Source organism: Amphiura filiformis, chromosome 3, assembly GCF_039555335.1.
Source record: "Amphiura filiformis chromosome 3, Afil_fr2py, whole genome shotgun sequence".
Taxonomy (NCBI): Eukaryota; Metazoa; Echinodermata; class Ophiuroidea; order Amphilepidida; family Amphiuridae; genus Amphiura; species Amphiura filiformis.
The window spans coordinates 26120821-26137198 of record NC_092630.1 but is presented as its reverse complement, the minus strand read 5'-3'; the positions used below and the strand labels follow the sequence as shown (position 1 = coordinate 26137198).

Here is a 16378-nt window from a genome sequence, read left to right as displayed (position 1 = left end):
CTAACAAATTAATTAATTAAATGTATCATGTAAAATTAAGCGTTTTGCAGGTTTCCGAGATACAGGGGCGGATCCCGGATTTGGACAATCAAATTTCCCAGGTTGTGGGAGATGGGGGGGGGCTTAGAGGTTGCCCAGAAATAAACTGATTTTGTTAATTTGACAAAATATGCAAAATCAGACTGGAGCCCCTGGTCACCTTCAGCCTGTGGATCCACCCCTGCCGAGATATCAGTGCATTGATATTGATATGTGATGCGATCAAGCAAAATTAGTCGGAAGTCAGAAATATTGATTTTGAGATATAGCCAAAGAAAGAAAGTATGTCCTATTGTTTTGAAAACTCTTTAACTGCTCACATCTTTTGAACTGGTTGTCCAAATTCAATGTGGTTTTCTGCAAAATGTAGCTTGGAAAACTTTAATTTCCAACTTCCAACACATTTTGCTTGATCACATCACATCAAATTTGTGGGCCGATTGTGAGATACCCTGAACCCATAAAAAAAGATGGTCCATGGCTCAAAAGATAAAGGGACAATTTGCCCCTGTATTTTCTAAAATAACCACTGTAAAATGAACAACATTCAAATCGCCTAATTTTAGTAAATCCCGGAAGTCTGTGTGATTTTACCCCTGATGTTGTATCATCAATGTGCACACCTTTACTGCGCATGCTGATCATCAATGGATTGCAAACTAAAGATGTGTGCATAGATGATACAAAAAGGTGAATGAGGTGGGGTATCTGACAAATATCCCCAATGGGCTATTCCATTTGAAATCCGCACTACCCCTGTGCAAGATTTAGCTAAAGTCTTCCACAGAGGGAGTATAAGTTTTAAATAAAATAGACAATTGGGTAACTTCCACTTGAAATACTCACTCCATTTGTGGAAGTTATAGGTAAAGCCATAATACAGGGGGAGTATGGGTTTCAAAATGATTAACCCTGACCAATTACATTTGAGAAACATACTCCCCCTGTGGAAGATATTTCTAAAATCTTCCACAGGGGTAGTGTGGATTTTAAATAGAATAGCCTAATACAAGTGTTTGATGGTTCTGGCTCTTTCGTTTCATTTTATCAATCCCTTGTCTGTTGTTCCTGTGTTGTTTTTGTTGTTGTTTTGGTTTGTTTTTTTCTATTTGGTGACTGGATCTCTACATTTTCATTTATATAACCTGATTTCATTTCCAAACATTTTTATGCCATGTTTATATATTTTTTATTCTTAGTTTATTTATTTTTGTTAATTATTATTTTAATTGAAAAGTCATAAAATGTTGCTGAATTTGCAACTTTTTTGTTTAAAACTAGGCTTTTTTCATATCACATAAATTTTAGATATTGTTTTTCTTGTTGAACCAACAATTGTTGTCTAACCAATGAATTTGTGTTCTTTTTACAGATACCTCGCCCCAACAATAACTTTACAGCCAAAACCTGCACGAGGTTATGATATTTTTATTATGGATAAGAGAGTCCCTATTAGGCTCTCCTGTGATGCAACCGGAACACCGCCACCAAGGTAAGTAATTGAGCATGGTATTGATGATGATGATTAGGGGCATATATCCACCAGAGTGCAGAAACAAAATTTTTATTTTAAAATAATTGTTTATGTATATTTAATCTTAAGGTTATATCCTTAACCCCCCTCAGCACTACCTGCCAATCTAACATTTGGTCTGATTGGTTAATTACATGGTATTTTCACTTTAATCACCAATCAGAATGGAGCTTTGCAAATAATTCACACCAATTTTTTTTTGTGATGAAATTATTCTAACAATGTTGCTGATTGGGCCAATTGATAATGAAAACTTCTTTTTGGCCAATCGGCAGGTAGTTCTCATGGGGTTAAGGTTACATCAGAATGCTTCAAATAATTCAAAATAGTGAGTCAAGCTCTTCTCAAACAGCCATAGAGGCAGTCAGCGTGACGTCATATGCCGCCATCTTGTGGGTACACGCTGCGATGGTCGTTCGATTTCCATGCGTGAACAGCAAAATCACTGTGACGATGTGCGATGACAGCTGCGTGGCAAGCTGTGCCCTGCGCGTAGTGTCCGGCGCATGCACACATGTATCATTTGTACCCACAAGATGGCGAAAGGCTGACGACCTCTATACTCTATTTTTGATACAGCATCCTAGTATAGGTTCAAAACTGGAAAGACCACTAGTTTCTACTGCAAATTTACACAACTATCTAGTTGCTTCAAGTCAACTGATCATGACTTTGCCTGACAATTAGAGTAGCTATTGCTGCTTCCCTTTCCTACTTCAGTCTTGAAAGCTCTTGAAGAAGTCAGGACCACACCAGAACAAAAGCCTGACAATGTGTTGAAACTATGTTGCTTGCTTATGGATTCCAGTCTTGAAAGCCTTTCTACTTATTTATCTAGTAGCCTGTTTCTGACAAAAATTATCTTTCTCTTCCTAGACACTAAGATTATTGTACAAATTATATGATTTGTGTAAATTATACCATAATTCACCATTTTTGGGGTTCAGTTGCTTAAAAAATGAAGTATAAATAGTCAAACTGGGAGTCAAACTTAGTACATATTTTTGTCTTTCAGTAAACTGCCAATGCATTACGCAAATCCATTTTGTCAATGCATTACGAGAATCTGTGTGCGAATCCATTCGCAGATTCACATCGTATTTCTGAGCCTGGGTATATTGACATGGGTGATGTCAACAGACATGAGCTCAAAGATCAGCAAGGGGTCAAGCTCAAAGGTCAGCTAGGAGTCACTTAAGGTCAATTTGCAGATATGTTTTCTTTAATAATGCTCAAGAACTGCCCTTCTGGTGGGGACATATTTTGCACATATTAATCTACTTGTTCCTGTTAAATTGCAGATTCAAATGGGTCAAATATGATAGAAATGGTGAAAATCCTGTAGATTTAGATCCTAACGATGACAGGGTGACCATGGATGGTGGTAATCTAGAAGTAGGAGACCCGGAAGATCCTGGAATGAAAGCAGAAACTGCACAGGAACGAGTCGAAGAATCCGACGAAGGATTATACCAGTGTATCGCAGAAAATACCTTCGGATCTGCACTTTCCAAGAAAGTTAATGCTTCTATTGCATGTGAGCATAATATAATGAAGAAATACAAGTAGGAGTACATTGAAGGCATAATTGTGATCCCTGTAAAGGAGTGAAAATAATATTAATCTTTGAAAATGATAAATAAGATGACGGGAACACCCTGTTTTACTGACCTGACCGACCCAGATTTTGTGTTTTCGGAATTTTTTTTTTTTTGTACTTTTTGCTAAAATCATGCCAAAATGTATTGATTTAGACTGATTTTTTTTTTAATCAGAACATTTTCAAAATATGTTTGCAAAAAATGTTTGCCAAGCTTTTGGTGATATTTCAGGGTCATTTTCTGAAATGCTAGGATCATTCACAGTTAATTTTGAAAAAAAAAAAAAATTACGAAAAAATTACGAAAAAATTAGTTTGTTTTCCTTAATATGCAAACCATTAACTAATGTTTACCTCTTCATCTATCACATATTATAGATGCACTGGTTTTCCATGCATTTTTTTACTGATAATCCGACCCGATACTGATTTAGAAAATATCGGGCCGATACAATGTCCGATTCGATTATTGATTGAGCCCTTTTTAATAACCTTGCAAAGATATGTTGATTTAACCCTCATTTCGCTGGTTGTTTTTTTCCTCTATTTTCTGTAAAATATAGTTCTGGATGCATTCAGCTGGGTAGAGCGAAAGATTGACTCATATCAAATCGGAGAAAAGGTTGTGCTGAATTGTGATCCTCCAAATGGTGTGCCATCACCATACCCAGCTATTTATTGGACATTTGGAATGCCTGGTGATCCGAAGGGTCCTCGCAATCCAGTAGTCTACAGTGACAGAGTACTTCAAGATGTACAAGGCAATTTAGTGTTTGCAAATATCCAAGAACAGGATTCCAGAGACTATGTGTGCAATGTACCGAATGCTTACATCGGTGAAGTGAAAACCTCCCCAATTTTTGAGGTCACGGTGAACACAAATAGGCCTGCTCCTACTAGGGGTCCATCTTGGGTGTATAAACCACCACAGTCTAAGGAAGTTTTGAGAACGAAAATACTTCAACTCAAATGCATTGCTGAAGGATTGTAAGTACAGTTATTGTAACTTTTAATATATTGTTGGTTCATACACTCCTAGATACAGGGGTGTGAAATCTCCTCTTTTTAAGCTGAATTCCTCTTTTTTGGAAATTTCTTTTGAGCAAAATTTTAGCTTTTTCTTTCATTTTCAGCCCATTTCGAGCATATTTCAGTGCTTTTCCTCATTTTTCCTCTTTTTTGAACAAAGTTCCTCTTTTTCAATAGAGGTCACTCACACCCCTGTAGATAGTGGGAACCAATCAGATCAAGCGTTAGTAAATTACTAGCCGTGCATAAATGTTGTATAATTGCACGCGCAGTGCTTTCGGACGTGTTCATTTTTCTTGTGGGTGGATGCATTTTCAAGTTCATTTTTCTTGTGGGTGGTTTGCATTGCCTTGGAATATAATTTAACTGTAAATCAAGTAACTTCCACTCTGCAGACTTAGAAACTTGTTTGATTCCACTGACTATTTGCGATCAAAATGTACGCAACACCAATGACAGCAATCATCAACAACAAATCAAATCACTTGACCGCGATCCGCGAGTCGCATCATCAACCGGAAGTGACGAGACACCGACCCTCAGAATTATTGGTGGAGCAAGGAGTGAGATTTTCCTGTCGGCACATTGAGCTATTTCATTTAAAATCCACACTAGCCCCTGTAAAAGATTTTGGAAATATCTTCTACAGGGGGAGTATGAATTTCAAATGGAATTAACACATTTTGCAGCTCCATTTGAATTTCATACACCCTCTGAGAAAGATTCAACCTGAATCTTCCACAGAGGGAGGGTGAGTTGCAAATAGAGTTGGTTAATATGCTAATTCTATTTGAAATTATACTCCCCTGTGGAATAGATTTCAAAATCTTCCACAGGGGTAGTGTGGATTTTAAATGGAATAGCCTATTTATAATCATTAAGGAAAATTGCTATATAACCATGTCTCTTTATTTTTACAGCCCTACACCTTCCATTACATGGAAAAGGGAGGAAATAAAGAAATCCCTATGGATAGAGTCTCCACTGGACCAGCAGGATCTACCCTGGAAATTTTCGGTGTGACTTTTGATGATGACGGCGATTACATATGTGAGGCCTCAAATGGAGAAGGAGCCCCTATTACCTATACATCCGCTATAATTGTTAGAGGTAAGTTTGCTAGCCAGAATCAAAAATGTCTGGTCAATGCTGTATCATTTCTTTACAGCTCATTAGCATATTTTTTTACACCCTGTACAAGAAATAATGCTAATTGCGTGTATTTGTGTCGATAATGTACACTATGTACTACTCATACAAACCTTTGTAACAGTCAAACTTGAAAACGCAAATTATTGTTTAACATCAGGGTTTATAAATAAACTGAATTCCTGTTGATCATGCCACTGTTTTTCCATATCAGGGTTTATGCTAATATATACCCGAGGTACACTTATTTGGTCTCCAAGCGAGACGGGCCAATATGGAGGATTTACCATATCGTTACGCACGGGGCAGTGCTGAGTTGATTCTCTTTGGGTCTGGGCTCTTTGATACTCACCAAAACCACACTCCTAACACACACCTTTGGCACCTGTTCTTGTGCATTCAGCACTGTGCATTCGCTATATAGCATGTGTATATGATCTCAAGAGGGATATTTGACAAAGACTAATGATGTTGGATCTTCTTTTTCAGCTGCACCTTATTGGGACCCAAATCCTCCTGATGACACCACCATCGCTCCCAGAGAATCTGTGACTATGACATGTCAAGCTGGTGGTTCCCCTGCCTCTAGTATCTCTTGGCTTATTAATGGTAAACCAGAGAGTGAAGTAGGTAAGTGGTCACATATTTCATTATCTTTCCTATTTCTAAATGAAACCTGTTCTCACAAGGTGAGCAAAAAAGTTGCCGGGGAAGAAATTCACAATTTGAATAATTTAGCTTAAATTCATGCAAAAAATCAACAAAAAAATTTAAGATTTTGGATTATAGAATAAATTTTCAACACAGTTGGTGAGGAACTTCACTTTTTTTTTTTCTTGCATTTTATTCTTTTACAAAAAATAACTGCCAGCTGTCCTGGTAAATGTATACTAGACTTTTGAAGCAGGTCATGCTGTGATGGTTGGTTGGATTACCGTAAAGATTTGCGTAATGGCGCATATGGGCTCCCTTGACATAACTGGAATTTTAAGCACAAACTAGAAGTGCCCTCCCGTAAAAATCCCACCAGCAAATAAGGGCATGGACCCTTTATTCTCGATGAAATTTTCAGATGAGGGATCTCTCCATTTGTTTGTGAAATTTATCCAAAGGCAAAGGAGCACATGTGCACCAGTCGGCAAATCTGTATGCCTATTAATGAATAAAAATAAAATAAATGTTGCTATTTATACAGCGCCTTTCGCATGTATCAAAACGCTTTACAATTATTCCGCTGTTGTTAGAATATGATCAGCTGCCATACGATACTGCTCAATGGACAATATTCCTAACAGCTCCCCATTTCACCTCTGGGTAGAGAGAGGCAAGTGAGGTTAAGCACCTTGCCCAAGTGCACAACATGATGGCACCACCGGGGCTCGTCACACAACCCTCCGATTGCGATGTAGAGCCCTACTGCGGTGCACCCACAAATGTAGGAGTGGTAATATTTTTAAGGCCTAGCAGATTCGGGAGCAGATTACACATCTGTTTCAGACTTCAACAGTGTTTCTTTCTCTTCATCTCTTGTTATCTTTTATATCAGATGATCTATCCCGGTCCGTGACTTATGCAGAGTGTTCATTCATTTTTTTTGCCATCATTTTTCAGAAGCAAACCCACGACGTACTATAACTTCTGGACAAGGTAGCGGTCAGATTATCGTAACTAATGCCGAGCAATCTGACAGTGCCGTATTTCAATGTGTGGCTAAGAATATTTACGGAGAAGAGATAACCAGTGTTTTTCTGAATGTGCTGGGTAAGTTTTTATATTGATTTTAAGTAATGGTGCACCTTAAGGGATCTAGAATGGCGTTTATGGCGTTTCGACAGTATTTTTTGTGGGACATGAGAGCACCTCAGGCGTGTCAATTGCATTCTGAATCTGAAGCATGTCTTTCTGATATCAAATAATTTTCATTTTTGAAATTCACAATATAATACAAATTTTATGACAAATTATTAAAATTTGATATTTTTCAAATTTTTGATATATAACAGTCCTCGAAATAAATTTTATAAATCTAATGATATATTCTTAAAGTGTATGTAGCTGGGAGGAAAAGCCGACGATCAATTGAAAATTTTGACCTTTTATATTGAAGATATGGATTTTTTCCCAAAAGACCTATTTTTTCAATACGAAAGGACATAATTTTCAATTGATCGTCGGCTTTACATCCCACCTACATACACTTTAATTAAGTATAAATCATCAGATTTATAAAGTTTACTTCAAGTACTGTTAAATATCAAAAGTATCAATTTTTAATGATTTGCCATAAAATGTGTATTACATTGCGAATTTCAAAAAAATCAAAATTATTTGATATCAGAAGGACATTCTTCGTGTTCAGAATGCAATTCGATATGTCTGATGTGCTCTAATGTCCCACAATAAATACTGTCCAAACGTTCATACCCCTTCCCTTAAAATACTCTCTGGTGTAACAATATACCTTGGGTGTAATAATTGGCAACACAATTCTCTTTACTGGTTATCTGCATGGCCATAAAATGCGTATTACATTGCGTAATTTCAAAAATCAAAATTATTTGATATCAGAAGGACATTCTTCAGTATTCAGAATGCAATTGATATGTCTGATGTGCTCTAATGTCCCACAATAAATACTGTCCAAACGTTCATACCCCTTCCCTTAAGTAGGTGATTTCTTTGCTACTTTAAAAAAACTACCCAAATATTCAAGTATGGGTGAGGTGTTTTTTTTTACTTTGTAAAAATATGTCTCCTCAAGAGTCATTTACTGCCTCATTTGCCACACTTTGATACCAGAGGTTGATTTAAAGCCATAATGGACAATCTTATAATATGAAATTGATTAATTTTTTGTAGAATTTGTGTATGAGTGGTATAAAACAAAGATTAACCACCTGATATTTGCGTAATGGTCTTCATATAATCGGTGAAAGTTGAATTGTTCCATGGAAGTGCTGTTCCAGGAGCAATCCATCTTAATATTTGTATAGTGTCCATCCACAACATTCTCATCTATCAGGGCACAGTTCTTTAACCCCAGTACATTTGTACATTCATTGAATGACCTTTGAAAATTTGGGTACAAAAACTCATCCTCTGCAACTTGAGGTTAAATTTTGCACTATGATTGATTGTTTAATCGAGGTTATTGAACTTTACCATTGGGATGAGACCATCGCGGTCCATAGTGATAATTAGATCTCTTTTGAAGTACCGTATTGGTCCGAGTATAGTCCCACCCGTTTTTTATGTGAAAATTTTTCACAATTGGGGGTGGGATTATACTCAATTTCAAAAAAAAAAAAATTCAAGATATTTTGTATTTTTAATATGAAAATTGATACTTTGTTTTTTTCATGTCATACTCTATTAATGATTTCAAAATGCATTCAAATTCAATGCATTTTGAAATCATTAATAGAGTATGACATGAATACAAATTATCAATTTTCATATTAAAAATACAAAATATCTTGAAATTTTTTTTTTTTTTTTTTTTTTTTTTTTAGGTCAACCATTAATGATCCTAGCATCTAGGTCTAGGTCCAGGGACACTCCAAAACAAAAAAAAAATAAACTTAAAAAAATTTTTTTTTTTTTTTTTTTTTTACAATTTCTGAAATTTTTCGGAAAATGGGGGGTGGGATTATACTCGAGCGTGGGACTATACTCGGACGAATACGGTACTATCAGCTGAATATAGTCTCTTTTATCTCAAGTTGAGAGAAACGCCATGTTGAATTTAACAATGGCAGATTCGAATCGCGCACTAACCTATTCCCGCTGGGCCTATACATGCAAATAAAGGCGACTTGTCCATATGCTGGTGACGCAACCACGTAAATGCACTAATTAGAATCTGTTTAAATTTTCTTGGTGCTATTTCCCTCTCTTTATAGCTATCCCTGCTGAAATCCGTAAGAGACCGCTTGCAAGTTACGAAGAGGCTGAGGGCGAGACTGTGGAAATGCGATGTGAGCCATATGGGAAACCAAACCCAACCGTCACATGGTCATTTGAAGGAACTAAAGTAAGTCACAATATTCCAGTTGAAATCCACACTCCCCTGTGGAAGATTTTGGAAATATCTTCCACAGAGGGAGAATGTTTTTCAAATGTAATTGGTCAGGGTTAATCATTTTGAAACCCATACTCCCCCTGTATTATGGCTTTAGCTATATCTTCCACAACTGGAGTGAATATTTTAAATGGAAGTTACACAAATGTCTATTCAAAATCATACTCTCACTGTAGAAGGCATAAGCTAAATCTTCCACAGTGGTAGTGTGGATCTTAAATGGAATAGCCCTATGTGCAAAAAGAGGGTGCTAAAAATCAATTTGTACAAGAAGGAGCAGGGGGCCAGTAGGCACTGTGATGCTATGTAGGGGTTATAATATGAAACGATATCATCACACAAGCTGCCAGAGTCGTTTGAAATAAGGCGTCTCCTTGCATCAAATACCCGTGAAACCTGTGAAAGTAGGCGTGGACCCGTAAAAATTGAACCAAGCAAAGAGCAGAAAAGCCTAGTTTTTTTGTTCCACTGGAAAATCTGTTTCACATAATATGTCCAGCTCCCTGAGTACACTTTCATTTTAGTTTCCCATCAAGTTTTCAACTAAAGTATTGATTATTTTGTAATTGTTCATGATCATTGGGAGCTGGTGGTTCATTTTGTATGTCTTTTCTCCTTCCACCAGTTCCAAGCACAGGAAATTAAAAAAAGTTTTCAACCCGGGTTTTCAATTTTCTACAATCTACATACAGTGCTTGCCGAAGCTAATTCTCTCTCTTGAAATTTCAAAGGCAGGGGTCCAGGGTCGGACCCTTAAAAAATGATGAGGACCCTTTCAAAAGGACCCTTGGATTTTTTTTATTTCGAGGCCTGGTTATAATGTAACATCAATTAATTGGCTTGAATTGTATATGAAACAATATCACACAAGCAGTCGGGAGCTGCATGTTTACAATGACCAAAAAAAGGCAATTGAACCCAATTGACCATAAATCGATCCTTATTTATTTATGTAACATCAATTAATTGACTTGTTAATTGTGATAACATTTTGTCTGTTTATGTAACATATTGATCAATGATCAATGTATTGATCAATGATCAATAACATTTTTGCAATAATTTACGATCAAGTAGCATCAACAGCCAATTCTAAGATCAAACAAATTTAGCCTTATTACCATTTTTTGATGATTACTTTTTAAATTCTTGAATGTTTTCTTGTCTTTAAAAAGAATTTAATATAAATTGTACCTACATAAATCTGGGCCTTCTTGGAAAGCAGTGCCAGAAACTGAATTTTGTAACCCTGTATAAAGAAAGCTTAAAGCCATAATGTGTGATTTGCTCTACAGCGACACCCTCAATTATTCTTGAATGTCTACTTTTTGCATGATTGTAATGCCCAAGGGTGTACTAAAATAGCACATGAAAGATTAAGCCTGAAGTGCCTTTTTTTTATTAATTCCGGAGATTAAGATGAGATACGGCTTAATTCGAGGCCTGCTTTACTCGCAAAATAAAAAGTAAACCTGAAATATAGTATTCAACAGATTATCATTGATTTTGTATTCGTCATCTTTCAGATCACCCCTGGTGGTAGGTTCACTGTTGAGGAAGGTGGTAGTGACGATGGAATGCTGAGAATTACTGAGCTTGAAAAGACTGATTCTGGGATGTATAACTGTAATGTGACTAATGATTTCGGTACAGATGCTGCTTCACCCAGACTAATCGTCAGAAGTAAGTAGTAGTCTTTATTTTCATAAAATGCTAGAGTGATCAATTATAGCCCATGCAAAGTGACACAGGTCAAAAACTCATATAGGCACCCAGGCTCTATATAAGGAAACCACATGGACCAATCAGAGGTTCACAACAGCTTAGGAACAAGAGTGAAGAGGCACAGCAAAGCACCAGACACATGAAATAATACACCAATGCACTTCGCTCCCAAAGGACTGTGCGCCGCCACCAGACACGTCTCCGACCACCCCACCCGCAGGCCACTCCAAACATATACTGCCGTGTGGATGAAGGCATAAGCACCAATTCGGCTTGAAATGTGGGGGGGGGGGGGCTTCCTGTAGATTGTGACTTTTGTGCTACCATCGTCATTGACGTGAATGCAAGTGTCCAAAAAAGGGAGAAAGGGAGTTTCCCTTCCTGTTCCTGTTCAGTAGTGAACTTAAAGATGGGATCGATACTGTTGATGTGTGTAGTGAATCAATGAATGAGAATGGTGGTCAGGTGACCTGTCACTTGACCACCCACTGGGTGGTCATGTGACCGGAGGAGAGTAATCACTACGCTGAATGAAGACGCTGTGATGGCGTCGCAAGCTACGTCACTGCTCTATTCAGACTCTGAAACGGTATCTTTTTAAGCTTATGTCAATATGACAGAGTCCAATATCAGTCTACATGCTGCTATAAATAACTTGTTTTGCTACATTTATTAAAGTACTTGTTTGTCAATGATTATACATTGTCTATGTTTTATTTTGGTTTTAAAATATAATTTTTTTTTTGTTTGGGATATTTTTTAATGCAACATCACTTCTTTTCCAATGTATCACTACAGAACAAACCACAGTGACAGAAGGTCCAGGCGCCGCAGAAGTCACTGCCAACGAAAACATAGTCCTCAAATGCGTGGTTGACAGCGATCCAGATCTGGAGTTGGTCGTCTTATGGGAGTTTGAAGGTGTGGAGATAGACACAGAGGTGAACAAAAATCGCTACAAATTGGGTAGTGATAATTCTCTAACTGTGATTACAGCGAGGAAACAAGATGGTGGCGAGTACACATGTAAGGCCATCACAACGTTCAAAAGTGATTCATCAACATCAACTGATACAGCGTCCGGAACAGTCACAGTTTTGAGTAAGTCTGCATATTTTTGTTGTACTTATTCCAAAATCATAAAACAATGTTGGTTGTTTGCAAAAATAATACAAATTTTGTACAAGAGTAAGAATTTCATAAAAAAAAAGAATTACAATATTTGTGATCCTGACGAAATTACAATATGATCACATTCCGAAGTCATTTTCATCAAAATTACGGATGTAGGGTTTATTTGTAAAATACAAATTGTGCAACAATGCTTTGATCCCTGAATGTCCCTCTTATAAAACTTCTATTCCTCAATACGCCCTCTTATAAAACTTAAATCCCTGAATGTCTCTCTTATAAAACTTCAATCCATGAATGTCCCTCTAATGTGACTTCAATCCCTGAATGTCCCTATAATAAAACTTCAATCCGTGAATGTCCCTCTAATAAAACTTCTATTCCTCAATACTCCCTCTAATTAAACTTAAATCCCTGAATGTCCCTCTAATGTGACTTCAATCCCTGAATGTCCCTCTAATAAAACTTCAATCCCCAAATGTCTTTCTTCTAGGTGAAGGGTCAGATGAAGATAGCATTAACATTGTTTTACAACAGAGGAACTTTTTAAATATCCCTCATCTTTTTTTCCTTTTTTCCACCTTTAGCCATACCTGATCCTCCTAACAACGTTATGGTAGTCAACACTAATGATCTTCAGGCAGACATCAGTGGACACCAGCATTCAAGGAACACACCCATCACAGAGTACACCATCAGTACACTACAGAATATGATAATAGTTGGGGAGAGTTGACCAAGGTTTCTGCATCTACAACTTCTGAAACTGTTACCCTGAAACCATACAACAGATATAGTTTCCGCGTAAAGGCTAGGAATAAGGTTGGGATATCCGCACCAAGTGAAATGTCTAGCAAACACGCAACCCCAGAGAAGAGACCGTCTATGAATCCAGGTGGTGTTACAGGATCAGGGCCTGAACCTGGCTTAATGGTTGTACAATGGGAGGTAATTAGATTTGTTGTATTTTTTAACCAGAATCCTTTAAAATGTCAAATCTATTTCTAGAAAACATTTCTAGTCTGACATGTTACCCATTATTAATTGGTTGATGTCTGCGAAAACAGTTCATACAGTGAAATATTTTAATAAGCCTTTGATGAATTCTATTGTACTTTTTTTTGTAGCCAATGATTCCAGAGGACTATGCTGGTCCAGATTTCAAGTATATTGTAAGATATAAAGCTAAAGGAGAAACAGAGTGGACAGAAGAGCCAGTCAATAAAAATAAGAACAAGTTTGAGGTTAGGTCAGACGTATTATTCCAAGAATATGATATTGAAGTTGTGTCTGAGAATGCCGTTGGTCGGTCTACAGCAACACCAGAAAGTGTAACAGGATTCTCGGGTGAAAGTGGTAAGTGACAGGCACACACATTGGGCTGTTTCAGTCGAAATACATACACCCCATTCCAGTTGAAATACATACACCCCCTATATGGAAAACATGACCTTAGTCTCTCACACAGACAGATATTCAAAATTCCCGGGCGCTGAAATTGTTGAGTGCAATGATGTCTTAGTAATATAATGAAGGCTGACGACAATAGAGCTCAAATAACCATTACGTCATTGCACTTAGACAATTTTGGCGCGGGAATTATATTGCGTGTTGAAAGTCGACTGCTTTTATTCGTTTTAATGGTTAATATGAGTTTGTTTTAAATAAAACCATGTGATTTATGCTTGATAGTTATTCTTCTAACATATATGGCATAATGTTATGCTTGCCGGAGACTCCCTTTAATAAAGCATATTTCCTATTATGGTAATTATCCTTTGGGCCTTTTTGGAGTTGTTTACGCTTGCATCACTTATATTGAATATTCATGTTGTTGTCATATAATTTGTACCCAACAGAACCTACTGCAGCCCCTAGTGATGTCAAAGTGGATGTACTCAACTCGGATACCATTGAAATTAGTTGGACGGATGTCCCAGCAGACTCTGTCAATGGAAAAATACAGGGATACAGGGTAGGTGGATTTCTTTGCATATATTTTGATAAAACAAAATTGATAATAGTAAATAGATGCATTTGTAGGATTGTAGATGAAAAGCAGTGGACCAAGTCACTTGTGATCAAGCCATCAGCCCAGATGGCGAAAGCTAAACTAGTGAGTACTTTTTCAATGGATTTGTCAGGCAAAAATGTTTGAATTATTAAAATTGATAATAGTTTAATAAATAAGAGGTGGTTAGTTGTTCGGAGAGGGTTACAAGATCCAAAACTGCCCATCCAAAGACCTGATGGCTGTTTCGAACTGGGATTTAAGTTGTCAGTGAGTGCGCCACCATGTGACAAATGACATCCCGTTAGTTTCGCAGTTATCAAACTGGCGACTGTTCATTGCGATGCAAACACGATAATCCATCAGAATTTTGCATTTTTATGGTTGTGGAGTTTACAAAATTTCAGGAAATTCTACTATCAATTTATCTAATTGGCGATATTTTATCACACAGATTATGGACAGTCTCTAGAGGCGTTTTTTAAGTTATCCAAGTTCACAATCGCATGTTCATGACACATTTTTGCAAGGCCAAACTTTCATTTTTACTTATTATTGACCAATGTATTAATATTAAGCAGTACACAATGTCTTACAGTGCAACCACCAATGAAAAGAGCATTTTCGTCAATGTATTAGCTCATTTGCATAATGAAATAGACAAGCCAAGCAGGCATAGGTTTCTAAACTGACAAGAGTGGTTGGTACGACACCAAAACATGGTAGCGGTCTGCATAAGCTAACGCACTGCCGCTCGGGGAGATCGGCTGGCTGTAGCTTAAGAGAGCATCTGGAACAAGACTAACAACCAAGCTAGCATTCTGATCTGAATGATTATGTATGCTTTACCCACAGGCTTACTATTCAATCGTTATCGCTGCCAATAGTGAGGAGATGTATGAATGCAACGCCTCACCGTGTATTGTAGCAGGTCTCCAACCCTTTAGTACATACTCATTACAATTGGCTGTATTTAATGGCAAGGGGGCAGGGCCCAAATCAGATCCAGAGGAATTTATAATGCCAGAAGGAAGTAAGTAGACACTAGGCCTAGTACTAGACAGTGATTAGAAAATAACACAGTATGATTTCTGTTTTTGCAAATTGTACTTAAAATATTTGTAGGAAGACAATTTGGCAATAACAGTGGAAAGTATACAAGGAGGAAATTGACTACTTAGTGCCAGAAGTGGGTAAGTGCAATAGCTGCCCTGGGAACATTTGGCAATTTACACACAGTATATTGTACCCATCTACATGTGGCAGCTACACATGGCAGCTAAATCCAATTCTGGCACTGAGCAGTCAAAATGAACTCGAAAAGAATTATGTATCGCTCACTAGAACATTTTCAACATTAAATGACAATACAAATGTTTACCCTTATTCTTTTGTCTTCAAATGTCGTACCAATTTTATGAAGGTGAAAGTAGAGATACTACAAGTAAAAGTTTCAAAATATTATTGCAAAGTGAGTAAAATATAATTCGCACATAGCAGCAACTTTGGTAAATCCCACAATGCAACACTATCTCATATTTGTTGACATTGCGTATTGTCCTCCTGCTCAGCGCAGCTCAAATGCTGTAATTTTACAGAGGTTATCCTTGATAAAAAATAATGCCAACCTTTCTAGCAAGAATATAAGTGTGGAATTTGGGAAAGTTGGTATTTTTTAGTAAATTTTAGGTCTGAAACTTAATGAATATATAACAAAATTGGGTCTTTGTTGGTGGAAAATAGGCGTTATATTCGGTAGGAAACTCACATGTAATTCCTGCATGTTATGTTATAAGAGTTCATGATGACTGATAATTTTTGGTGTGCTTTCCTTTACCAGAACCCAGCGCTGTAAATGACCTTGAAGTAAAAGCTTCATCGGACAGAATTCTGGCCACTTGGGAGAAGCCCGATAACCCCAATGGTGTCTTGACGGGATATGATCTCATACATGAACGCAGTAAGTTAACTTTGTCTGTTTATTTGTTTGTTTGTAATCTATTTACTAAACCTGGTAACCGTAATTCCATCTATATACACATTGTGACATTTGCTGAGGAGGATATTATTATCAATTAT

At 37.1% G+C, this 16378-nt stretch overlaps 3 protein-coding genes across 3 annotated transcripts in view; all 3 read left to right on the top strand.

The window, feature by feature from the left end:
* The first annotated feature begins 673 nt into the window (after positions 1–673).
* On the top strand, positions 674–4164 carry LOC140147152 (neuronal cell adhesion molecule-like). Its single transcript, XM_072168932.1, has 4 exons — positions 674–729; positions 1412–1531; positions 2875–3110; positions 3737–4164. The coding sequence occupies exons 1-4, from the start codon at positions 674–676 to the stop codon at positions 4162–4164; spliced, it is 840 nt and encodes a 279-aa protein (XP_072025033.1).
* Positions 4020–13024, top strand: LOC140148275 (neuroglian-like). The gene is made up of 8 exons (XM_072170169.1): positions 4020–4160; positions 5123–5312; positions 5841–5981; positions 6963–7112; positions 9254–9384; positions 10959–11115; positions 11956–12258; positions 12876–13024. The coding sequence occupies exons 2-8, from the start codon at positions 5141–5143 to the stop codon at positions 13022–13024; spliced, it is 1203 nt and encodes a 400-aa protein (XP_072026270.1). The 5' UTR covers positions 4020–4160; positions 5123–5140.
* The window catches only part of LOC140148273 (neuronal cell adhesion molecule-like), a 56659-nt gene continuing 53281 nt past the window's right edge, over positions 13001–16378 (top strand). Inside the window, exons 1-5 of the mRNA XM_072170168.1 lie at positions 13001–13236; positions 13416–13644; positions 14148–14263; positions 15155–15332; positions 16140–16259. Of these exons, the coding sequence (XP_072026269.1) occupies positions 13135–13236; positions 13416–13644; positions 14148–14263; positions 15155–15332; positions 16140–16259 (745 nt within the window). The 5' untranslated portion in view covers positions 13001–13134. The remainder of the gene's footprint in view (positions 13237–13415; positions 13645–14147; positions 14264–15154; positions 15333–16139; positions 16260–16378) is intronic.